The sequence below is a fragment of the Diospyros lotus genome, chromosome 14 (genome assembly GCF_014633365.1).
Source record: "Diospyros lotus cultivar Yz01 chromosome 14, ASM1463336v1, whole genome shotgun sequence".
Lineage (NCBI taxonomy): Eukaryota > Viridiplantae > Streptophyta > Magnoliopsida > Ericales > Ebenaceae > Diospyros > Diospyros lotus.
Genome location: NC_068351.1, coordinates 2,492,193 through 2,517,742, shown reverse-complemented (window position 1 = coordinate 2,517,742; position 25,550 = coordinate 2,492,193). Strand labels below are relative to the sequence as shown.

Below are 25,550 nucleotides of genomic sequence, written 5' to 3'. Positions count from 1 at the left end.
AGGAAATATCACTATTAAAATTATCCTTTGCTTTCATAATTTATATTTTTATCAAAATCTTTTGATTAATTTTTTCACATATATAACATTAATATAAGGATTTTATCTTTTATTTTTAAATAAAAGAAATGATAAATTTCAACTAGGATAATTTTGAGAATTAAAGAAATTCATGGTGTGGAATCCAATTGATAGAATGGTTTAAACAAAATAGTTTTGTTTTTTTATGCACGAAAATATTGAAATAATATTGTTTAGCTGTTTTTAAAATATTTATTGTTTCGAAAAGCCAAGCAACACTCAAAAAGATAATTTTGAATAGTTTTTATGATTTTTAAAATATTTTAGAGTAATTTTATAATATTTAAAAATAAAAATTAAAAATATGTTTTTATATTTTGGATCATATTAAAACGAAATTATTTATCGCTGTTATTCCAACAATTACATTAGAGACAAAAGTAAATAAATTGTGTTTATATTTGCTAGATTGAATGATTGAATTTATATTTATGTTTAATTGAAGAATTATTTTATATATTAAAAATTATATCTTTTTAATTACATGTTTCCAGTTTTTACTTTTTAAAAAAAAATATTATTTCCTTTTTTATTTCATATTGTATTCGTTTCTATTTATATTTTTATGCAATTTAAGTTTTATTTATTACACTTAAATTACTTGAGATATAGGAAAAATATTGAAAAAATAAGGAGTTTGAAAATGTGATTGAGGTGGAAGGAAGACAATCCGCCATTTTGAACAGGGGATTGAATAAGTTCCTTTTCTATATGTTTTTTTTATTTTTCATTTCGTTTGTATTTTTTGATATTTTAATTTGAGTTTAACTTTGTATGACAAATTAATAAAGGGAATGTTTGAAATAGAAAAATAATTTACATAAATCTCTAAGGGTAAATATAAATATAATTTACCTTTTATGAAATTCCTATTCAATATAAATATTTGTTTTTCCCATTTTTCACATAAGCTAAACATCAATTTTTTCCTAGTCAAGCTTCACTTTTGCATAGAGCCTGCCATTAAGGATGATTTGCTTGTAGCCGTCAATCAAGGCCAATAACCCAACATCAAGAGTATTTTTTGTCATTAGAAAAAATGTTATAGATGCTGATTTAAGTTGCTTTTATTGTAGGATACGAAATCACGATAGATACAACATAAGGCACTCATCAATAAATCATGTTTTAATGATAGTGAATTTTTTTGTTCTACTTGAACTACACATTCATATCGAGTATTTTTAGTTTCTTTCTTGACAAAACTAATTTCAATATATTTTATTTACATACGTAATAAAATATATTTTTATAATTAAATATTCTCTACCCCCTCCCCCCTATTTTTGTGATGCTTGTCATAATTGTTAGAATTGCACAATTATAATTTAAGTTATGTGATCTGATACAAATTTAAATAAAATTGATTTAAATTTATAAGAAAATCAAAAATTGTAAAGAATCAAAAGTAAATTAGTCAATTCTTATCCAATCAAAATTAGAAATAAAATCTAAACACATCTTTTAACCATATGAGTCGTGAAAGAATTTTTTTTATCATCAAATATTCTCCCCTTTTTTGTCTCTCCTTTTGTAGCTTGTGAGAATAATTATATAATTAGAGACTCATGTTTCAATTGATAAATTTTTTTTATCCTAAATTCTAGACTCTAAACTCAAATTTATAAACTTGAAGTATTTCTAGATTTCACCTTGACAAAACTTCTACAAATTCTATTTACATTGGTAGTAAAAGATTATTTTCTATCATTGCATATTTATCATTTTTTTCCCTTTTTGTAATGCTTGTAGAATGAGAATAATTATACAAGTGGCAACTCATGTTTTGATTGATAGGGACTTTTTTGGTTCCTCTGAACTTCACCTACATATGGAGCATTATTTTTAGATTTCATATTGACAAAGCTTGCTCACTCCAATAAATTTTATTTACATTGGTAATGAAAGTTTATTTCCTATTATAAGATATTTCTCCCTTTTGTTTGTGCTGGTAGATTGAGAATAATTATAGAATTGGTGACTCCTATTGTGATTGACAAAGCTTAAGCTTCTTTACTTCAATAAAACGTATTTACATTGGAAAGTGAAATTATTTTGAAATCAGATATTCATTCCTTAAATCCCATAAAATGCATTATACCCATCAAGAGGCAACACAATAAGAAGTTAAATAGGTTTCCATAATCCTAGGATACTCCCCCTTAGGCCAAACAAAACATTGTCCAAACATTTGCTTTCATCCAAGGCTCTAACCTATCCAACACTTCCAACCAAGTTCAAGTTAAATATTTACTTTCATCCAAAGCAATCAAAGCACCGTGAGAATATGAAATTGAGACCCAACAAATTCACAACTAAGATGAACCAAGGAATTCACTGTGTTGGTGTCCAACCAGGGGTAGGGAAGACGAAGTACATTTCCTGAACTACATGGAACTTTGCTACATACCACTGCATAAATTGAAATTAGATACAGAAAGGAAAACCAAGCTAGCCCTTTTGATGTTCACGGATAAGTTAAGCTTTCTTAGGTGACTTGGTAGCCTTGGATGGGGACTTGGGTTCCTTGGCCGCCTTGTCAGTTTTCTTTGGCAGGAGAACGGGGTTGATGTTGGGGAGCACCCCTCCATGAGCAATTGTCACACCAGCAAGTAGCTTTCCAAGCTCCTCGTCGTTCCTCACAGCCAGAAGCACATGTCTTGGGATGATCCTGTTCTTCTTGTTGTCTCTAGCCGCATTCCCAGCCAATTCCAAAACCTAATCCATTACAATCATCGTCAGATTGTTTTAAAAAAAAATAAAGACTAATTTGGTGTGCTTAATATTAAGATTTGAAGTACTTCTCCATAATATCAATGCAATTAGGGTTTCTAAATAGAAATTCACATGAAGCATTTTCACGAGGGGCAAACATTCAGTTGCAGCTATGGCTACTAGGTTTTCCAGCGCTAGAACTGGACATTTTTCCCCTTGATCTAGGCTTATATCTAGTTGTACCGCTAGGGTTTCCCATTTTCAACAAGAGAGCAATCACAGAGGAATACAAGATCAAATCGGCAAACCAGACACAGTATCAAGCTTACTCGGAACAGTTCCAGAAACAATAACAACAAAACCGGACGATTATGCAGAAACTCGAAGCGAATCGAATGGAACACCAGAATTGAGCACACGAACCCTAGAAATTCAACATAACAACCTTGATAAACACATTCAGAACAACGGAAGTGTCCACACTTACCTCGGCAGCGAGATACTCGAGGACGGCGGCGAGATAAACCGGAGCGCCGGTTCCAACGCGCTGAGAGTAGCGTCCCTTCTTCAGGTACCGGCCGATACGGCCGACGGGGAACTGTAGACCGGCTTTAACTGACCGCGAAACCGGCTTCCTCTTTGGCCCGCCTCCCTTTCTTCCTCCGGCTCCCTTCTTCGGCTTTCCGGCGGTCTCCATCTCCAGTCGAAAAAGACTTATCCGAACAAGAAATACGCCGAGAAACAAACGGAGAAATGTAAGAGAGCCGTGATTGAGATAGCCGGGGGCATGCCCTTTTTATACCCGGTGGCGATCCAATACTCCTTGCTGCCGAAGTGGCTCGTGTATTTCTGATCGTTGGATTGGAATTCCATCGACGGCTATTCCTGGTTTGTCTCATGATCCGTGCGCACTTTATTCAGGCAATAAGCAAACGACACGGCGATGCATGCGCACACTGTTCACAAACTCGAATCGTTGAGTGAACTAGTTGAGTTACCGGTATTAACTCAGTCACTGCTGAGTCAAGAACTGAATTGTGACATTATTTTTACGTCATATTGAATAAATAAAAAATAGTGAATAGATCGAATTATTGAAAATTATGGTTTTGTTCGATGTAAAATTAATTTGATATAAAAAAATTAAACCCAGAAAATTAATTAAATATTAGTAAAAAAAATGAGTATAATTGAAATAAAAATGTTACATACTATTTGTATGTTATCAAACAATAAATAATTAAATTATTTATAATTAATTAATTAAGATATTTGGGATATTATTAAGATGATTTTGAGCTTCCAATAAGAATGTTAAAAGAACACGTGATAAAAATAAATTGTACAACATAGATTTTTTTGGGACCAAATGTGAAATCCCTTACCTTAAGTGCTCCCGCAACTCAATTCCAAGATTTTTACAGGAGAGATAAATCACGAAACCCAATAACGAGATTCGAATACAGGACTTGTGACCGACTATATAGCGACTAGAATCCAAAACTCTTTGGACCAACACATGTACGGTCTCAACTGCTGTCATGATATATGGCACCATCGTATAACATGTGATTAGTTGAGGAAGATGTCCATAAATGCCCAACCACGTATACCATATGATTGAGAACTTGCACATCCAATTAGTGAGCATGCTAGCTCTCTTAAAAGCGGTTAATTAATGTGAAATTATAATAGAAAATAATTAAGATGTTTCGAATATGTGAATAGGATGTTAAAAAAAAAAGTTGTTCAATGACAAATTAAGTAGATTAGGTATAAATTCATAATCGTTTAGTATCAAGACACATGGTACCATAACTTGTCGTATTGGTTAGAAAATATATTCATAAATGTTTTTTTCAAAAATAACTAATTTATATAACGAATAAAAATAGATAAATAATTAAAATGTTTCGAACATACGATAATTTTGTTAAAGTATATTTGGTAACAAAATCAAATGGTACAATATAAATTATTGATCCCTTAGCATCATGACACATGCCACCATAGCATGTGATTAATTAAGAAAAAAACATTTATAATTGATGCACACGCGTTAATTCTTCATGACTAATTAACGCGACAAGTTATAAAGAAACATCACCATAATTACTTTTGAGTACACCAACATTTATTATGAGTAAACAAAATATAATTATCAAACCATTAAAAATGAGTAATATTTTGGTTAAACTGAAATAACCGAATTGAATGGTTGAATTTATCAGTTCAATTCTACTTAAATTATAGGTTGATTCGAATTAATGTCCAAATTTAAGTGTTTTGGTTATTTTGGTTAGGTTATGTTTTTGTATTGAAAAAAAAAACTAAAATAATCGAACCAACCGAAATGTCAAAAGCTACATTGTTTTAAACCAATAGTTTAGTAGAACAAAAGAGGAAAATAAGTTATTCAACAATTTCAAGTTTCAACCAATCCCTTTTGATCCTTGCTCTTTGCTTTAATAGACCTCGACCCTTCATTTTTCTTTTCTATGTCCTATTTGCTTCAATTGGAGATCGACTTCAACCCTTCTTATTCCTCTTTGCTTCAACATGTAACCGACCCCAACCCTTATCTTTCCTCTTTGTTCCAACTAACCCCAACTCTTCCCCTGCCTCTTTGCCTTTCATTATGGCCCTTTGCCTTTAAATTTTGATTGACCAACAATCAACAGTGACTTTGACCCTTCCTTATCCTATTTGCTCTAATAAACCTTGACCTGTCCCTTCTCACCTTATCTCTGCATTTGGCCTTTTGTCTTTTGACTCCGTTTTATCCCTTTTACCTTGACTCACTACGAGCATCCCACACACCCCCACAACTAGCCACAACCTCGATCGTCGTTTACAACGCCCATTACAATTGTCAACCGTCATCTTTTTCGTTTTCTTCTGTTTTTCATCTCTTTCCTTGGCAACTCACAATTGTCGATTGGCTCGACCTACACCTTTACAACTCAATGCTGACGAACTCTTATATGCAAATCATTTTCCTTGTTCTCATTTGGCTTCAACTTTCAAAAATAGATTTTTTCGGTCGATTTGGTTCGATTTTTTAAAACAATTTGATTTGAACAATTCAATTTGTTTAATAATCACATCGATCAAGTGTTCATCCCTACAAACCATTGAGAATAATTTACACTTACATAAAGTATAAAGGTATGATACCATTAGTTCGTCACCAATATAATCATCCAATCTTTAGTACATTTACCTACTATTTGAAGTGAAAATAGACAATTACGATGCTTCCACCAAATTTGTGAATAAACTAAACTCATCAATATTGAGGTTTAACTAAATTATAATTGGCACTTTTTCTGTATTGAAGATTAAAGTGACTTTCTCATCAAAGAAAGTATATTGGTTTTTTTACTCTCTAATTTATATAATTCGAAATAAGTGCACATTCTCTTTATCTTTCTATACCAATGTCCTTTATATTCTAATTTGTATGGTATGCACAATGCACGTTCAAAAATTAAAAAATTAATTTTATTGATATCACATATAATAGTAATACATATTCTATTAATTGTGTTCAATAAAGTGAAGTCCAAGCTCATATAAAGAGGTTCAAAAGTTTATTAGAAAAATAAATTAACGAAAATAAGTCACAAGTGCAATAAGTAATAAGATGATTGAGAGATATCAATCGAGTAACTAAGACTGAATAACTGAGATCAAGAGATAAATGAGTGACCTCACCTGAGAGAGTCCAAAATGTTTTACGAGGAATATAGCTCACAACTCTACACATATTACAACGTTACTTTCGTTGCATTTTACACTCATTCGACTATAAGCTTAATTATTAAAGGGTTTGCATGGAAGGTCATCACACCCTTAATCGATTTTTCTTTACAGGTCACTTGTAAACTGCTCACTTTCAAATTAATTGAAACACTCTCCCATATAAATAAAATTATTATTATATTTAAATAATAACACTATTATATAACACAAATACCTCATTTTGATATTTGAATTTTGAAATGGTAAAGTATCCTTTAAAAAAAAAAAGAGTTTTTTTTTGTTTTATTGGATATTTATTTTATAGATATTTAAGTATTTTACTTAAATTTCTCCGAGAATGCAAAATAATTTATGGATTTTCTTATTCATGTGGTTTCTTTTTTTTTTTTTAAGAAATAAATATTTATTTCAAATTTTCACCTTCTTAAATATGCATTTTATGATTCATTTATTTGGTTTTGCACATAATTAAAATAGTATTTAGTTAGGATTATTTTACTATTTAGGACATTCTGCACGTGCATTACGCGTGCATGGCATATATATATGTGCTCGTGTGCGTATATAACATGTCATTTTCATTCCGTTGAACAAACGAAGTTCCCGCTGTCACCTGGACTAGGGTTTCGGACGACGAATGCCGGTGATCGTGCATCGGTAACGCGAATTTGTATCAATCGATCGATTCGTAGTTCGAAGTCCATTCTGAATACACATTCGGATCTTCGATCATAAACTGTATAGCTGTAGGGTTTGTAAATTTAGGGTTTCGAAGTGCATCATCGGACAATGCCTTCGGTACCCGCCGTTCAATTGGTTACTCGTCCTATGACGCCGGATTCGACATTCTTAAACGGTGGCTTGGCTTTTCATCGTTTCAAACGTCTTCAGAAGAGCGATCGTCGTGGTAACCTTAGTTAACGTGTTTTTGTTCGTTTTTCTTTTTTTCCTGTCGTTGTTGTTGTTGTTTGATCTTGACCTAAGTTTGTCGAGTAAAGTAGCGCCAAATAGTCGTATCCAATCGGCGAGCGCGCCATTGCAAAGCCTGAATTGGTTCTGAAATATTGGCGGTGCGCTGGGACTTGGCTTCCGCTTGCTTTTTGTTGCAAAAGGTATTTAATGTTGTATTTGGTGCTGTGGAAATTATACACTATCTGTTTTAATTCGTCTTAAATTTGTAGGTAAATCATGATAGTTTGTACTTGATCTTAAAACGGTTGAGATTATATAGAGCTGCACAATTGATTGATCATTATCCTTTTTTTTTTTTTCTCGTTATAATTCAACTGTTGCTTTCATTGTTTTCAAATGGGATCTGTAACGAGCTGCTTTATAATCTGTAACAGTTTTAGTTAAAGGAATACTTTGATTGATTTTGTGTTAAATGTCTTACGAGAATTATTGATTTTGTATCTGTGCCAAACCAAATAATATTTGCTACTTGACTCCCTTCTTGTTAGACTTATTTAACTCTGCCTTCACTGTTCTAATTTTGACATAATCTCTCCTGGATGTTTGTAACTTGTTGTGCTAATTTATTAATTTTTGGATTAATAAATGAAAGTGGCCCTTATAAAAAAAGCTGTGGAATGAAGTTCTAAAATATTTTGCTGCCTGTAATATCAGAAGTTAAAGTCTTGCTTGTTATTTCGTCTATTTTCTAGTGGGATCACGTGGGGAGGGGGGGGGGGAGTCCTTGTCACTTTAGCACAATTGATGCCCTTTGTGCAAAACTACTTGGTTAAGATGCCATCAACATTTGGGAGGCTAGCTTTCTCTATCTGCCAAATATACTTCTGTCCCCAAACTTGCAAACTGAACCTTTTGAAATCAATTTAATGCCACCCACTGGCTCGTCTTGTTTAGCAAGTTCTAAATTTTGTAATTCGGGTTTCAGTGTAAACCTTAAAAAATTGATGGTTTATTTAGGGAAAGAGGTGCACTGATTGGTGGTAGGGCTGCACATGCTCTTTCTCGAGTGGCCATTGAACTGGCTAACCTAGATCTCACGTGATTAGTACTCATCAATTGGTTGTTTATCAATATCATAGTTTATAAACACTACTATTATTTGTTAGTATTAACATCGGGGGATAAGGAAAGGTAAGGCCTTATCTTTGTTTGGAAGATCAATTTTTAAATGAAGGGGGAGCCAAATTTAGGGTGTAAGGAGGGGGGTGGTAACATAGGAAATAACTTTTGACCTTTTCATTACTATTGTCTTGCCATCATTATCAACTGCATCTTATCCTAATCAAGTTAGCATCAATGGCATGGAATTTATAATGTCAGTTGACTTCTAAAAGTCATGTTGATAATTCAAATCTATGTAAAAGAACAATGTGGCAAAATTTTACATCGAATGCAACCCTCTAGCAAGAAATTATGAGATAGATGTCACAATTTAGGTTAGTTATATTTTATTTTTATTTATGTAAAATTGTATTAGTTAATTATTTACAAATTAGTGATAATTGTATAGTGTTTAGGAGCAATTACCTCTAGTGGAGGAGTGGAAACTGTCACAAATAACTGTTGGTTAGCTTTCTATATAAAGTTGTAACCCCACAATGCCATTTATGCTTTTGGATGAATTAAAAAGTTATCCCCTTCTCTTTGAAATTCTCCCTCTCTCTCGGTTTCTCTTTAATTCTCCCTATCTCCTATCTAATCCCCCCCCTCTATTTTCCTATGTATTCCTCCTCCTCTCTCTCTATCATTCTACCTTATTCTGTCAAATTCTTCCCTATTTCTCCTATTCTCTCGATTCTATCTTCAAGATAGTCACAAGTCAGGCTCGGGTTGCTTACAAATTGGTATCAGAGCCCCCAGTTTTCGGGTGGACTCTAGCGATCCTAGCAGTTACAATTACCGAATTTGGGAGACAGATTAGAGGCAGTTACCAGTTTTGGCATAAGATCTGAGGTGGTTACTAAATTTTTGGAAGTAGTTTCATCGCTTGTTAGAGTAAGATAGAAGAAATGGACCAAGGCAATGGTAGAGGGATCTCACACGAAGCAGACAGAATCAAGGTTGGACACCATAGAATTGGGTTTGCAGTAGACCTAGGAAGAACTGAGCCGCTGCCGGGAAGAGCACACCACCAGAGAAGCAGTGCAGTGGCTGGAAAGGGAAGTGGCTAACTTAGGCTAGCCTGCTAGAAGATTTCCCTCCTATAGTCGTGACATAACCGATCTTGACATGAGCAGGCATTCCCCCGCAAGCTTCCTTGTCACAACAAGATGAGGAACAACTAGTAATAGACCAGGCCATCCAGGTAAGGGAACTGTATCCAAATCACCAACACACACCCCTACCTAGACTAGAAATTCCCATGTTTGAGGGTGCTAAACCTAGGTGGTGGGTTAGGAGGTGTGAGTGGTTTTTCCAATATTATCATGTGGCTGAAAGTCAAAGGATAAACCTTTCAACAGCCTACTTCAATGACATGGCTGATGCATGGTTCCAAGGGTGGAACAAAGTGAGAGATGAGATAAATTGGGCAGACTTTGTGGAGGACTTTTGTGCAAGGTTTGGTGAGAAACCTATGGCAGATGCAATTGAGGAGTTTAATAAGTTGAAGCAAGAAGGGTCAGTGATAGACTACCAAGTCCGTTTCGAAGAATTGAGGTCTCTAATGATGAATGCACATACATTTCGCCTTAACTGAAGATTATTTTGTTTCTAGTTTCATCTGATGAATTGAGGCCAGTTATTAAGATGATGCAGTCTGCAACTGTCAAGCAAGTTGCTAAGAAGGCAATATTACAAGAGAAATGGCATCGGAAGCAATCTTTAAAGGCACCACATCCCAACAGAAATTCAACCTTCAACTGGTCAGCAGTTGGAAGTAAATCTGGGGGCTGCAACATCAGGATGGAATCCTAGAGTTAATACTTCAGCAAAATCCCTAGCCATGGATTAGAGGAGGCAACTAGGGTTGTGCTACAATTGTGGAGAAAAATTCTATCCAGGCCGTTAGTGCAAAAGGCAATTGCTGTATATGGAAGGTTGGATGAAGGTGAAGAAAGGAAAGATGCTGCAGGGATTGGCTGAAGTAGTGGGCTAGAGGTCGAGATTTCTTGAGGACAAGAAATTTTTAAAGGGGAGGGAATGTTACAATTTAGGCTAGTTATATATATATATTTTTTTATTTCTGCAAAATTGTATTAGTTATTTACAGATTAGTTATAGTGTGTAGTGCTCCTCGAATGGAGGAGTGAAAACTGCCACAAATAACTGTTGGTTAGCTTTCTATAAAATGTTGTAAACCACAATGCTTATTATGCTTTTGGATGAATTAAAAAATTATCCCCTTCTCTCTGAAATTCTCCCTTTCTCTCTTGGTTTCTCTCTAATTCTCCCCATCTCCCATCTAATCCTCTCTCTCTACTTTCCTGTCTAATCCTCCACCTTGCTCTCTATTATTCTCCCTTATTCTGTCCAATTCTACCTTATTTCTCCTATTATCTTGATTATATCTTCAAGATAATCACAAGTCAGGCTGGGATTCCTGACAATAGAGTTCCAATACCATCTTCATATAAAAAATTTTAATGAGATAACAGTGAATGAAGATAATTAATATGATCATATTACATCACGTAGTTAATATTGTGAAACCAGACTGTACAATTTGGAAACACAAACTATTTTGATCCTTAACCATTTTTGCAAAAAATTAACGTTATCCATATCCCGCTAATCTTTCTATACAAATATATTTTCAAATGCTATCTGATCTCTTTTCTGGTCTCTCATAGATGTATTTTTTATGAAATGTGGAGATCATAATTTCATTAGGTCTTCAATATATTTATTATGTTACTAATATTTTTTAGAGACTAGTATATAATTGAATGAAGAAGGTATTAAATTCAATTTTTTAATCTTCTTTATAACTTGGTAATAAGCGATAATATGTTGCATTGAAATTCAAAACTTGATGCACCCAATAAATTTATAGATGTATTTATTTTGCATACAACAACTACAATTATCATTTTATTTTTATTATTTTCCTATTCCATCCCTTCCATTTTCTATCTAAATAAAGTGAGGTTACATTGCCATCCTTTTTCTCTTTCCTAATAAGGGGGAGAGTAACAAACTTTATCTTACTTTTCATCGCCTTCCATTTCTTAACCCCCCCCCCCCCCCCCCAACAAATATCTTGCCCTAAACAAAGCATTCCCTCCCTTTCCACTTCTTGCCATTATGTACCTTTCCCATTCCTTTTCATTTATTTGAGAAGGGTGTTTTTATCTTGTGACTAAGTCATAAGATGCAGAAGCTGTCTTATTGCACAGCTCTATACCAATTTATGTGAAATTCTTCTGAAGAGGCTGTTTGTGAGCCCTTACTTCCTTGTTATACATTTTGTATCTTCGTAGTTTGTGTTTGATGTGAAAATCTCATCATCTGATGTTTCAACTGTGCAATAAAAATGCCTAATATTCACTTCCATAAAACTATATTACACCCTTCATAACATGGCTTGTAAAATATGACATGCTGATTGGTTGTTCACTTGTCTTTTGCTTTGATTGATGTTCTCATCTGCCAATTCATTGTGAGAACATATATGCACTTTGTAATGTATTTTATGCAACAAGTTATCCCACGTGTTTTGATTGTTCACATGTTGCTTCAACTAGCTGTGTTCCAAAATCTTTTGTAATTTCTCATATTGTGAGGGGTTCTTCTGTTCATTTAATTTTGTTTACAGGTGTACTTGGTCATCTGGCTAGCTTGATTTTGGCAATTTTCCTATTAGCTTGTGACTTCAAGAATGGAGGCCAATTCTTCTGTGGGTGCATTGGGTCCAGAAGATCTAAACAGGTTGAATTGGTTGTATACAAAGTCATCAATATGTGATGGTGTATCTCTAAATGACCTTGGGAATGCTCTGACTGAAATACATATTGAGGATGACCATAAAGTGGCGCTGAGCTCCAATATACATAATTTTTCTGGGAAGGATAAGAGCAACAGACTGAAGGGGGCAGATGAACATAAAGAGGCTCATCAGACTGAATCGACCATTGTATCTTCTGAGAACTGCCTATCCAAGCACCATTCATTTTCAGTCTCTAGTGATAAAGAAACCTTTCCAGTGCCTGCTGATGGGATTCACAGGAAACAGGAAGTGCATGGGGAAGAGGAGGAAGAAGACTTAACTGCCTCAAAGTTGAAGGGAAATAGCTATGAGTTGGTTAAGCCAGGCCATCGTCAACCCACACTGTTGCCTGTAAGTTTTCTCTACTTTTACCTTGATATTTTTCCATTTTATCTTCTTTATTGTCATGTCATAATCTTGTACTCAAAAAATTTATAATTTGATTTTTACTGGTTTGGTCCAAGAAATATAGTGAAGTGTATAAAAGTGAGTTATGGAGTTTGTCAATGGACAATGGACCGGGTCTCCAGACACAGTTCCAAACTGATTTTGTTCTATTTAACTGGGTCCGGTATTAAACATAGATTAGGTTGCCCGGAACCAGATTCAATTACATGTAACATAAACAGTCTGAATATGGATCTGCCAATTTTGATTTAATTTATGACCCAGAACTGTTCAGAATTAAATATATTATATAAAATGTTAAATATTATATATTTAACATATTATATATGATAGATTATATAAATATATATATTTTTGCATAAATTTAATCTATATAATAGATTATAAAAATATATATTATGCATAAATAGTTAACCGGATTGGAACTTAGGTCTTTGATGGATATCATAATCGGTTCTGGGTCTAGATATGACAGTTCTGACGCAGATCCAACCCGTTTTCAGGCCATCTGACCGTGGCATGTTCACCCTGCCCGTCCAGCCTGTGTCACTTTAGTTTGAAGTGCTTGGAGTGTTCATCCTGGTAGTAATGCAAAAGATTGTTAGAGGTATTACTGGGAAATAGGATGTCAGTTCTCTTCCTATATTTTATTACAGGGTCAGGTCCATATGCATGTGGTAGTTTTGGTTGGATGCCAGTGCACTCTTGAGGGGTAAGTAGGGAGATACCTTTAGTGTTTCAAGCATTATTTTTTTTCTTCACAAAGGATATTGCTTCTTATAGGGGTGAGGTATGCTCATAGTTATATAGAATGTGGTACATTCCTATTCGTGGTACGTATTTGGGTACGAGGTATGCAACTTAGCTAGATACATGCTTGGGGGGGGAGGGGGGGGGGGGTTAGGATTAGTTGGTACACCAGTTTGGTTCATGGTTTGCTTTGAATAATGTATTGGTACGCTTATTAAAATTCGAAGGAAAAATTTTGTTAGATTCATAAGATATTGCAATGAAAATTGGGTAACTTAACTAAAAGCAAGTCTGCAATTACATAAAACAATGATAGTAGAACCAAAACAAGGGAAAAAAAATGAATGCTAGCATAAAAAATTTAAAGCTAACAATCATCTCAGCACCTAAATCCCTAACCACCTTGTTTATAATTTACTTTTTTCCCGTCTTTAGAATTGCTTCGTTTCGCAATCTTAGATGATGGCTTGTATGTGGCAGCAAGCAAAGTCCTTGAGCAATCTTATGTAGCTTCCTCTTTATTTGGCATTTCAACATATTCACCATCTAGTGAACCCCCATCTCATCTCCTCCAATCTGGTAACAAAATCCTCTATGTTATCATTATTTGGATCAATATCCCATCTTCTATAAGGTCCAATTTCATAATTTTGAGTCTGACAAAACCGTGATTGAAGACAAATATTTGAATGAATAAAAAGCAGTTTATCAGCCCCTTTACTGTTCATAATTATGGGATTACCATTTTTGCTGATCCAAGTGGTGTCCCTCTCTGTTCCAGTATGCGATTGTACAGTGAACGGATTCGATCAGAAATGCTGTTTGGGGGGGTGGGGGGGGGGGGGGGGGGCACGATATGGATGCGCTTGCAGGCGGTGGTTTTGGTCAGTGCAGTCCTGGGGAGTATCTTGGTATAATATTATCTAGTGTCTCAAGAAATATTTTGATCTTCTCATCATGCCAAATTCCATAAATATTAGATGGTACTGAGATTTGATTAACCTGTAACTGGTTTCTGGTAAGATCTTACCGACAATTGTTATAACTTTGATAAGTATGTAACTTATGTTGTAAGAATGTCATCAAATAGTTTCTATATTTATTTGTATCCTTTAATGTTGAATTTATGTGCCTCTTTTATTTTTTTACTTTGACATACAACATATCAAGAATTAATCCCACTATTTGAGGTTGCCTACATAAATTTTAGTCCATCAATCTTTTTAACCTCATATCACACCTAAGAGTCCTATACCAATTTTTTTCCTGCTTTTACTTCTTAGGGGCTGCCATACTGGTGTTACTGGCGTGTTGGGCACATGGCTTGTCCGGCACTTTCTTAAATTTATTTTTAAGGAAAGGGAGGGGACACACTTAGGACATGCGTGTCCCTTCTGTAAACACTTTGAAGAGAATGCAAGGGTTTTCCTTTTTAATTTTCAGTTTTACAGCTTGGTAATTGCATGATTCTTTTCTTTTTCCATGTTTTAATTGTATGACTATTCAATTTTCATTCCCTTGACACTAGTATTCTCTAGCTCTTCAAACATTGACTAGATTGTGAGGGACAAAGACTGGATTGTGAGTTGATTACTTATTAGATTAGAGTTATTCATTTGGAATTTTGGCTGCTGAATTTTAAATATATATTTATGAGTTTGGAATATAGTTTTGATATTTTATTATGCCATGAAAAATATAAAACTATTTTATTAATTACGTATCTTGATTATGTCACGTCATACTTTTTTGAAAAATGTTGTGTACTTGTGTCCATGTTCATGCTTCATAGTTGCTAAATACTTGTTTCTTTTTATCCATTCTCATAAGAGCCTCTATTGGTCGTTTTCTCACATAACCAACCATCTTAATTGTGTCTCATGCATAGAGCCAATTCAACTTTATTTTGAATAATTTTTATTTTTAATTTTATCTTTTTTTGTATGGGCAAACATCTATCTTATTCTCATGTTAGTAGTTTATTGCCCAATATTCTGTGCCATACAACAAAGCTGGTTTCATAACTATATTATGAAATTTTCCTTTTAGTTTTAACAGAATCTTACTACCATTTAAAACTTTAGATGCACTTTTTTTTATTTTAACTATATTGCCTTAATTCTATGGGTAACATATTGTAACATCCTCATTAATCAACCCATCCTTTTCATTGGTTAGCTTTAAAAAAAAATAAATAAAACCCTATCTTTTAGATGATTGATGCAAGATATCTGAACTGATCTTTTTCTTGGTATTACTTAATCTTCAAGTTTTACCATAATATTATGAGCACATACTTTTACTAAACTTACATTCCATATATTCGGGTTTCAGTTGGTTTAACTCAGAACTTCTAGATTTTAAAGTATTTCTCTATATATCGATCTTTCATGCTGTCATTTTATCTCATCTATGATCCACCAACACAATGTCATCAGCACATAGCATACACCAAGGAAACTCTACCTGAATATGTTTGATTGTTTGTATATATTTGAGATTATATGCAGATATTTGAAATCGGAGTTAATTTGTTTCCTTATAAGACACTTGTAATGTTTGTCCTTTTCATTCCTGAGTTCATTCTTCATAGTTCTTTTGCGGGCCAGAATGCAATCCAGATTCCCAAGAATGGGGATCTCAAACTATCTATGAACTCGGTTAAAACAATTGGGAAAAAACTTTAAGTCACAATAATTTTAAAGAAAATTAGTGAAGAGAGCTTGCCTCCCTGACTTTATACTCTAGTGCATTTTGAATTATATTCTATTTCACTATGACTCTATAGAATGCCAAATGTTCAATGCATAAGTTGCACAAAAACATATAAAAACCTTCAAAACAAAACACAAGCTTATGTAATAGCAAAGTGTCAATTCATCTACACCCCATGGGTGGCTCTAGTGGCAAGCACAGGTGGTGGACATGCCTGAGGTCTCAGGTTTGAAACCGGCGTTATATGAAGATTAAATCATGATTTACCTGGGAGTGGGTTGAGGTGAGGCCCATCTCCCCAGGAATAGTGGGGCGCAAGTTCTAACACCTGGGTTATCAAAAAAAATGTCAATTCATCTAATTTCAACTTTAGTACAACTATAAGACATACCATGACCAAAGCAACAAACCAATTAAGCCTATCCTTGCATGCCACAATTTTATCATACTAACGTACACCATACTTATTTCTGTACCACAACCTGAAACGTACTTGGTAATTATGGGTTAGTATCATTATCTTCATCCATTCCCATTGTCCTAAATAAGGAAAAAGTATTTTACGTTACTTTCCATCTTATTATTTCTAAATTAAGGAGAAATTATTTTAAATTCTATTCCACTCATTTCCATTCTACTTATTTCCATTCCATTATACTCTCTCAAACAAACCTCTTAGGCACCAGTTTTGGTGAAAAGTTGTCAATCATTGATCAATAGCTGGTTTAAAGAATAGGATGGGGGGAGGGGGGCTTGCGTATTCAGATGTTTTCCTGTTAAAAGTTCTGCAATTCAATTTGTTAACATTCATTTGTTCTCTCTTTGCAGACTTCTTCAAAACTTGTATCTGCCATGAAAGGCAGCCGTGAGAAACTGGGGACGCCACCAAAGAAGCTGACTGTGACATGGGCTCCTGATGTGTATGATCCTCCTCCATCAGCATCAACAATCTTGAGACACAAGAAACCTCGGTCCAAGAGTGACAGCAAGAAGAATGGGAAGAGCAAACAGAAAGGAAAACCTTCCAAAGGGTGCAGCAGTAATAAGGATAAAAAGCAAGGTCGAAAACATGGTGGGAGTAACAAGTGTTACCAGTCACTGGATTACTACGACGATGTGTTTGATTATGCTGAGCCTTGTGCTGAACTGGGGGATTTTGCCGCTGGTTCGTATTGTGGGAGTAGTTTCCTTAAGAAATCGGTGAGAGAGTTGCACTTATCTTTTGCTGAGGCTGCATAGGGAACCGTCTTTGAACCGCTGCTCACTCTTTCTTATAATCGGCAGTGGTGTAGATACATAACTATAGGTTTAAAGTCTTGTCTTCTGGATTACAGGCAGTAACATGAAGTTGGAAACTTTACAATCTATGGCATGGCGGTGTGGCTACCTGCAATGACACCTCAATTGGGTACATGTTGATCAATCCTTGCTTTTATTCCAGCTGCTAGTGGGTGCATGAGGTGTGGGGTTTTATGCACATATATATTATGAAATTGTACTTTATTTATTAAATATGTTTTATTATACACTAATATTTTAGAGCCTATTGTATGTGACTAAAGATACAGGAGGCTTTCAACTGATGGGTTATGGGTTGCATGGGTTCTACTGTTATTAAAACTTTGCTTCCTTCTGCGAGTGTGGAAGATGCCCTTCTTTATAGGTTGTAGAAGCGGGAGCTTTTCTATGATATACACTTGATCTCCCTACAAAGTGATAGCTGGAGCACCAAGGAATGTCAAAAGGTTTAAGCCCATAACCTTTGTACTGGGGTGATAAGTTCTTAAGGTACAATTTATTTTAAGGTTCTTTTTGATGACGACTTTTAAAAAATGAGATTGGTTTTTGCTTACTTTGATTTCAATTGAAATTTAATTTAGCCTGTTACAAATCTTATTTATTTGACATGGACTGGGAATGGGTAAATAAGTTTTATTTACTCATTTATTTATTTAAATATTTATTAAAGTAAGTATTTATTGATCATTTACATTAAATAAATTTAAAAAATTTATATTTTTTTAGGAATAGACTATAAATATATTTTGAAGTTTGAACATTCACCAGACGAATATCCAAATGGATAAATAATCAATGGATCAATCAATTTGCTTCCCTCGGATACTGATGCATACAACTTTGAGAATGCAGGTAATCCTAAAAGAGAAGACTAAAGAAACCATGAACCATCATTTTGGGTCGGTATAGGTCTAGGTTAACTTTATTAATGGTTGACAAACTTGTATTCAGTGGGGACGTAAACAAGAAGTGGCAACGAGATAATGCTGCGAATTTTCATTGCTCTTCACGGCTTCAACTACTCCGCAGCCTACGACGTGTAGTCTGCATTGATTTTCACATAGTCATAACTTAAATCACAGCCCCATGCTAGTCCACTTCCTGGCCCATCACCTGTTTTAGTAAATTAGCAATGCAAAAATGAACTTTAGTTAGAGAGAGAGAGAGCATAGTTCTCAAGATGAGAGATGATCAGCATTTCCCAGGAACGAATGAATGACAAGGAAATGCAAGATTCCCACAGGATTTAACCAAACTGCATGTAATCCAGGAACAAAACAGTAGGTTTAAGTGGAATGAAATCTCTCTGACTAGCTTTTCATACTATATATTTTGGCAAAATGACTGGTCACACAAGGGCGGTGATGTTGATAATAAAGGAATCAGTACGCGTATGGCGGACTGCCCTCCAGTTTCAAAACTAATTAAGCAGCTATTGACAGACACCACATCCATGGATACATGAGAATCCGCAACCATAATACTTTTGGCTTGTGAATTGGTAAACTCACACAGTAGAGTAATAATAGCCCATAAATTACGAACACTAGGTAAATACATAAAATTCTGCGTGCGAGCTTCACCCAAAGAAAGTTTGCACCCTAGTTGTGGAGGCAACTATGACTTCTTACCACCAAGTCAACCATTGGGGGTACTAGATTCATTGGGTGTATATTTCTATTCCCCCCATATCACTGGATGAGGTCCTTTTTTTTTTTTTTGTTCTTTTGGTTTCTACTTTTTGGTTCAAACCATAATTTGAATGAACATGACAAATGATAAACAAAACATAGAAAAGAATTTGCATACTGACAGGTTTTTGGAAGCTTACCAACGGTTACTTGAATTTTAACTGTACCATGAGTCTCGCCAGCCTGACTAAGATACTTGCTAGCGGCATCCCTGGAAAGATTATAAGATTCTCAAATTGATGTAAAAAGAAACCCATCTGAAAGAAGGGGAAAGAGCCCTGGGTGGGTGTTCTATGCTAAAGAGCTGGAATAAAGAAAGGGAAACGAATCTCCATGTTACTACACAGATATATGCATGCAAATGCCATGCACAAAAAGAAAAAAGTTGAGTGTTTACTAGCTCATAGTTTGAATAACATGCCAAGTGGTGAAATTCCAGTTTCATCAGAAGATTGGATGAACATAGCAAAACAAAGAGTGATCCACCATAACATGGAGTTACAGGACCAGCTCATCCTTGCTCTTTAAATAATTGACCCATCATTAGAATAGTTTCTAGCTCCAGATGGAATGTTCAGTCCAACAAGTAACATCGAAATCAGATAGATAGGATTAGTTAAAAGTTAAAAACTAAAACTTAAGGGGTATAAAGTCGAATAGTAGGTAGGGGGACAACCAGATGGTTTAAATCCTCTCTCACACAACTTGTGAAAGATTATACATGATTGTACCAACAACCTTAGGAATATCCCACATTGTTACTATCCTCCCCTGCCCCACCACCAAAAAAAAAATAGGGGGTAGAGGATGAGTATGTTGCTAGTTACCTGTCAAATGGAAGTGGTTGCCCTCTATCCATGAGCAGAATATCCCCAAGCGATATGCGGAGCTCACTCACATCAAAAGGAATACCTGCATAGCCAACTGCACAAGCAATGCGTCCCCAATTCGGATCCCTGCCATATATTGCAGCCTAATAACATCACAGCTCACACAGAATTAGCTAAATTGGAGCAATAAAGTAGTTGAACCATGAGAGATCTCTTAATACAGATATCCTACCTTGGTAAGCGAAGAAGATGCCACTGACCGTGCAACCTTTGCTGCCTCAACTTCACTACCCGCACCAGCTACTATTACCTGCAAAAAAAGAACTTTTACGCCCCCATAAATGGCACCGATCAAATTCTTCCGTTCACATTTTGCAATTGACAAAGAAAAAGACGTAACCACATCCGAAATCAGCCAGACCAAAGAACAAACAGTTTCTAAAGTATTATAACTTTAGGCCCTAACATAAAATAACGGTTCCAGAAAGATCATCTAAACTATTTGGAGGGGGAGTAGACAAAGAAGAAATTTCAAGGAGAACATATAGAAAGAAAATGTGAGGACTGAGCTTCTGAAGCTTTATCATAAAGACAATACTGCTTCAGTAATGTGAATATTTTGTTTTGCACTGCTTGCCTGTGATTTGATCATAAGTCAGTTTGCATATGCTTGAATCTATACCGGTTACCATTCTCATAATGTATGTACAGGCAGACACATATATAGGTTAGAGATTAGATCAAGTAATGCATCTTGGCAAACCTCAATAAGACATGTTGCTCCTTCTCCATCCCAAGCAATTGATTTTGCAAGACCCTGCATTACCTGGGGGGAAAGCAAGAAATTATGCCAAATTCTTTGTAGCCCCATAGTAGGGAAACAATATCGACAAAGAGAGGAGCATTTGAGATTAGATGGTAATCAACATAGTCAGCACAGAATTGTTGCTAAAGCCTGCCCTTTAGAAATTACAACTCCCTTTACACAGTTGAAGATATTATTCAAGAAAACAAAAGAAAGAAAAAACGCAATTTATTGCCAGTGGTAGTTAGACAAAATCTTTTCTTTATCTTGCTGGGAAATACTAGTGCCATCAAACTTGTGGAACGCTCCACTTCTCATTCAGAGAAGAACACTCAAATCACAACATGATACGGACAGGGGTACCAGGTGTGTTTCAAGTACCAAAAAGAGAATTATGGGGAAATACACAGATTCTTCACTAATTAAAAATGCAGAAAAGGTAAGCAGGCAGTAATGGAACAAGATAAAAGTGCTTTTGACACTAAAAAGCATGTAAAATTGCTTGTTACAAACTCATAAATGATATCACTAAGAAGAAAGCTTAAATGTAGAAAACTTTGAACCATAGTATGAAGTTCTGCATAGAATTTGAGGACCATATATTGTGATTGTTCCATTATAAGAATAAATGTAAAGAAGTAGTCGAGCATACTGCATCAATGCACAACTGCAACTGCTTTGCCTCAGGACTGTCCATATTAGAAATCTCAACTGATCCAGATAACCCACTGGCCAATGCAATAACAGAATCATTTGTACTGGTATCTCCATCTACCTGCAGCAGTCCATAACAGAAACTTCATACCAACCGTAGTATGATTGACAGGCTTTAGAACATTCACAAACTACATGCCTCTTTGCTATCAACAAGCACATTTTCCTCAAAATTAATGCAGACATGTAATAATTTATGGAAATAAATCAGACCATTTGGATATTTGTGACTAAAATTTGTTAAAAAGGATTTTACAGTGCACTGGTATCAACATGTGACTGCAAATCTGCAAATCTTTCACCATGATTCTCAAATTATGACACATTTCCAAGTAGCATTAACAGACTTCAGGAAATAAAATATCTCATTGTTCACTTGTTAAGCTGTGCCAGTTGACCAGTCTACTTCAGATTTACAATACAAAGAGTGAGCTACAAAGGGAATAGATGATCTTTCATGAGGTGTTTCAAAAATTACATGAACCCATCATTTGTAGTTAGCTTATCTTTCCTTCTGAGTTTTTAAGTGATGGAAAAGGAAGTACATGGATGTATCATATATGCTTTAGCTAAAACTGCCTTTCCTCTGGAGTTTTCGACTAATATAGTAATGCACCTTGATGTTTTTGCCTATAATCAAATGCACCATACAAGATCAGACAGGTACAAGTGCAACATAAATATACCACCACCAACCAGTGATTTCCACCTCCGAAACAGTTAGGCCTTTGAAAGCATGTTACTTACAGTAATTTGGTTAAAACTTCGGTTAACAGCGACTTTCACCATTTTTCTCCAAATATTGCTGGTAACAAGAGCATCAGTTGTTATAACCTGTAAGATAATATGAATTGTAATTATAGCACGGACATGACCTTTTTTAGAACAAGAAGAGCAGATCATGAAAGAACATACGCCAAGCAGGGTGGCCATGTCAGGATGGATCATTCCAGACCCTTTTGCCATTCCTCCAACTGTTATCTGAGTCCCTCCAACCTGGTAAACACAAAACAGACAAAGGTTGACCGTGTAGACAACAAGGGTTTGTGTGCTGTGAATTTCAATTATGTGCTATAAGTGTTTGGATTCATTGTATTAACTATTAATACTGTTGGTGGTTTCATGAAGGCAGCATTAAAAAAATATATGAACTACAATATTGAATAGATGCATAAATCTCTAACCAAGATCAATCCCTTAATCATTTTGTTACAAACCAAGTCTTAATGCTACAGTTTATTAATAATGCACTAAAGAATACAGTTACCACTACATAGCATATTGATATTCTAGCTGTACAATACTCTTTGAAAAAGTATGGTGCATATGGCCTGGTATGAGATTGTATCCAAACATTAATTCTAGTATTTACCAGCCCAAGTCACTAACTGGAGGATTACTAACACACATTATTAGAAGTGTCATTTCATACCTCAGCCTTGATTGCCACACTTTTGCTCACAAGGTCAGTGGTTGTAATCGCCACCGCTGCACAGTCCGCCCTGCAAAACCCATTAATGAGATTCAAAAATATGTCCAAAGATAGCCAAACATAAATTTCAGAATAAGATTAATTCATATCGATGGAGAACATAGAAGCTGCATGACTTCAAGCAAAAGAAAAATGAAACTGTCTTTCAAAATCCCAAGGTGGCATAACTAAGTCCAAGTTCTTCATGGTCACAGTCACACAGAATCATGTATAATTTTAAAAAAGTGAAAAGACAATGACTAACCCCTCAACAGTTGATGAACGCAAATTAACTAGCTTGGGGAGTGAACTGATAAGAGCTTCCTGCATGGGACATCATCATATAGATCACATAGAAAATAGGGCATGATTTTCACAGCTCACTTGAATGACTTCCAAGAAACTAACATAAATATGATTTCCACAACTATATTCACTATAAACAAGCAGCATATGTCCATATTTACCTTATTTATTCTTTGACCAATTACACCAGTGGATTCAATCAACACTTGCTCTGGCTTCAATTTGAGTAGCTGATAAAAGTAACATGGTAATAAGCACCACAAGCCAATGCCAAGACAGAAAGACCCGTGTGAATGAGGCATTCAATATTGTGAAACTTGCTTACCTCTGCAAGCACACTTGAATATTCTATCACATCCTGGTAGCCAGCATCACCCTGGAAACCAATTTAGGATTGCAGAGCAAACATAAGACAGTTCTCTATACCAAAAAGTATCATACACCAATCATTCTCATGCTGTATCCAAAGATAACTAACCAAAAATTAACAAAGAAAAATGGAACACAAATCTCCCAGAAAAGCACATGAGGGAACAATAACTTTATCCCAAACATCTGGCTATCCTGAGATCTGACACAGCTTACCGTTGCTGCATTAGCTTGACCAGCATTGATTAAGACTGCACGTGCCTGAGAAGTCAAATGTAAGAAAATCAGTAAATTAGCTTTTTTCTAACTTGTCCAAGCATGCAAATTTACTTGAGAATTAAAGAACATTAAGTTGCTGATAGTAGAAAGAAATATTGTAATGGTAACCTATTCTGTAAACCATATGTTATGCTTATAGAGTATGGACCTGAAGAATTCACAAAACATTCTTTCAATTTGAGTGAGTCAATTATGAGGCATTTTCGTAAGAAGATGATTTTAATGCGTAAGTTCAACATCACTTGATAAACATTTGGATTTAGTAGATGAGTTTGCTGCCCTAACCTACCACTGGTGAAGTCTCTAATGCTTTTTTGCAGTATATTACTGGAGCTGCTGCGACTATATTTGTCGTGAAAGCCCCTAGAGCAATGACCAGAAAAATATATGAAAACAGTTAGTTCCAGCAAACCCAATCCTCATAAACTTTTAGATACGATCTCAATTTTTTGAAACCACATAATTCATGGAAACTGAAAGGACGTCATAACTGGGAACCACCAAATAAACATAATCCAAAACCTTAAACTGGTACAACTTCATGAAGAAGGAAACTGACCTGCAGCTACTGCATCTACATCACAAGTAACAAGTGCAAGATCAGGCTTTTCTCCTTTGGCACGCAACCCAGCATACATTCCCGCAGCTTTGAATCCCTTCGCAGCTGTCACTCCACCAGGAATCTACACAAGCAGAGACCGAGTCATTATTACTAATTAAACCGCAAGAATGGGAAAACCACAATCCAAATTTCTCACCTGCTTCCACGGCCCTTCAGGCAGAAATATTGGAGCTGCCGGCATATAGTTCGAGGCATCATTTACAGTCTGTGAAACTGCAAACACCATAAAGTTCCTTCCGGAACAACCAAACGATCTCAAGCTCTGCATTATATAAGATGATCATATTGAATTTTCCAATATTTCTAAAGCATAGTCTCATAACTAAAAGGTCTTAATTTGATCCGTCCAACACAAAAAATTAATAGAGAAAAAGGAGAAACGAAACAAAAATTCCTGAAGCATAGTCTCCTTCGGCGTTTGCTGGAAACCAACCGAGCCGCAAATTGATCGGTAAACACACAAACTACACTCACCAATCTGGTCAACATTGAACTAACCTTGTGGCGATTCAGATCAGATACTCCGATCGATACGAACTGCGAAACGCAATATGACATCGCTTTTGCGGCAGCCACGAATCGGTACTCGAGAATTTGAGAGCACTCCTCCCCTAGGGTTTGGATTTTGTGATTCAAACAAAGAGAGTGGGAAGTGAATGTAGCATTTACCTTAAATCAATGGCGGCATCGCACGTCATCATGTGGTTTCCACGTCGATTTTACGCAATGTGAGAGGCCGGCCTTTCGTTGATTCCGAATCAGACTCCATTCGGACAGGGAATAATTTTCCCGCACCTGTTTTGAAAGAGAAAAATAATGATCTCGCTGGCC

General features: G+C 35.3%; 3 protein-coding genes across 7 annotated transcripts; 1 reads left to right on the top strand and 2 right to left on the bottom strand.

The window, feature by feature from the left end:
* Positions 1 to 2,397: 2,397 nt before the first annotated feature.
* Positions 2,398 to 3,571, bottom strand: LOC127789528 (histone H2A). Its single transcript, XM_052318412.1, has 2 exons — positions 3,284 to 3,571; positions 2,398 to 2,799 (listed from the first exon to the last, which is right to left on the bottom strand). Exons 1-2 carry the CDS (start codon positions 3,491 to 3,493, stop codon positions 2,560 to 2,562), a joined length of 450 nt encoding a protein of 149 aa, XP_052174372.1. The 5' UTR covers positions 3,494 to 3,571; the 3' UTR covers positions 2,398 to 2,559.
* Positions 3,572 to 7,151: 3,580 nt separating this feature from the next.
* Positions 7,152 to 18,185, top strand: LOC127790081 (uncharacterized). 4 transcript variants are annotated; one of them, XR_008020728.1, is made up of 5 exons: positions 7,152 to 7,673; positions 12,290 to 12,811; positions 17,162 to 17,533; positions 17,668 to 17,793; positions 17,896 to 18,185. XR_008020728.1 is itself a non-coding variant. In XM_052319359.1 (4 exons), the coding sequence occupies exons 2-4, from the start codon at positions 12,353 to 12,355 to the stop codon at positions 17,677 to 17,679; spliced, it is 843 nt and encodes a 280-aa protein (XP_052175319.1). In that variant the 5' UTR covers positions 7,152 to 7,673; positions 12,290 to 12,352; the 3' UTR covers positions 17,680 to 18,185. The 4 variants fall into 4 exon arrangements, 2 of the variants coding, with proteins under 2 accessions (XP_052175319.1, XP_052175318.1); XR_008020727.1 differs by having other exon boundaries at positions 17,162 to 17,793; XM_052319359.1 differs by having other exon boundaries at positions 17,668 to 18,185.
* Positions 18,186 to 18,402: 217 nt separating this feature from the next.
* LOC127790080 (arginine biosynthesis bifunctional protein ArgJ, chloroplastic) lies at positions 18,403 to 25,550 on the bottom strand. 2 transcript variants are annotated; one of them, XM_052319357.1, is made up of 17 exons: positions 25,389 to 25,550; positions 24,856 to 24,981; positions 24,657 to 24,780; positions 24,387 to 24,460; positions 24,035 to 24,079; positions 23,775 to 23,825; positions 23,611 to 23,679; positions 23,409 to 23,467; positions 23,105 to 23,174; positions 22,588 to 22,668; positions 22,420 to 22,506; positions 21,611 to 21,733; positions 20,917 to 20,979; positions 20,386 to 20,463; positions 20,151 to 20,296; positions 19,464 to 19,534; positions 18,403 to 18,745 (listed from the first exon to the last, which is right to left on the bottom strand). In XM_052319357.1, exons 2-17 carry the CDS (start codon positions 24,943 to 24,945, stop codon positions 18,663 to 18,665), a joined length of 1,314 nt encoding a protein of 437 aa, XP_052175317.1. In that variant the 5' UTR covers positions 24,946 to 24,981; positions 25,389 to 25,550; the 3' UTR covers positions 18,403 to 18,662. The 2 variants fall into 2 exon arrangements, with proteins under 2 accessions (XP_052175317.1, XP_052175316.1); XM_052319356.1 differs by lacking the exon at positions 25,389 to 25,550 and adding an exon at positions 25,218 to 25,382.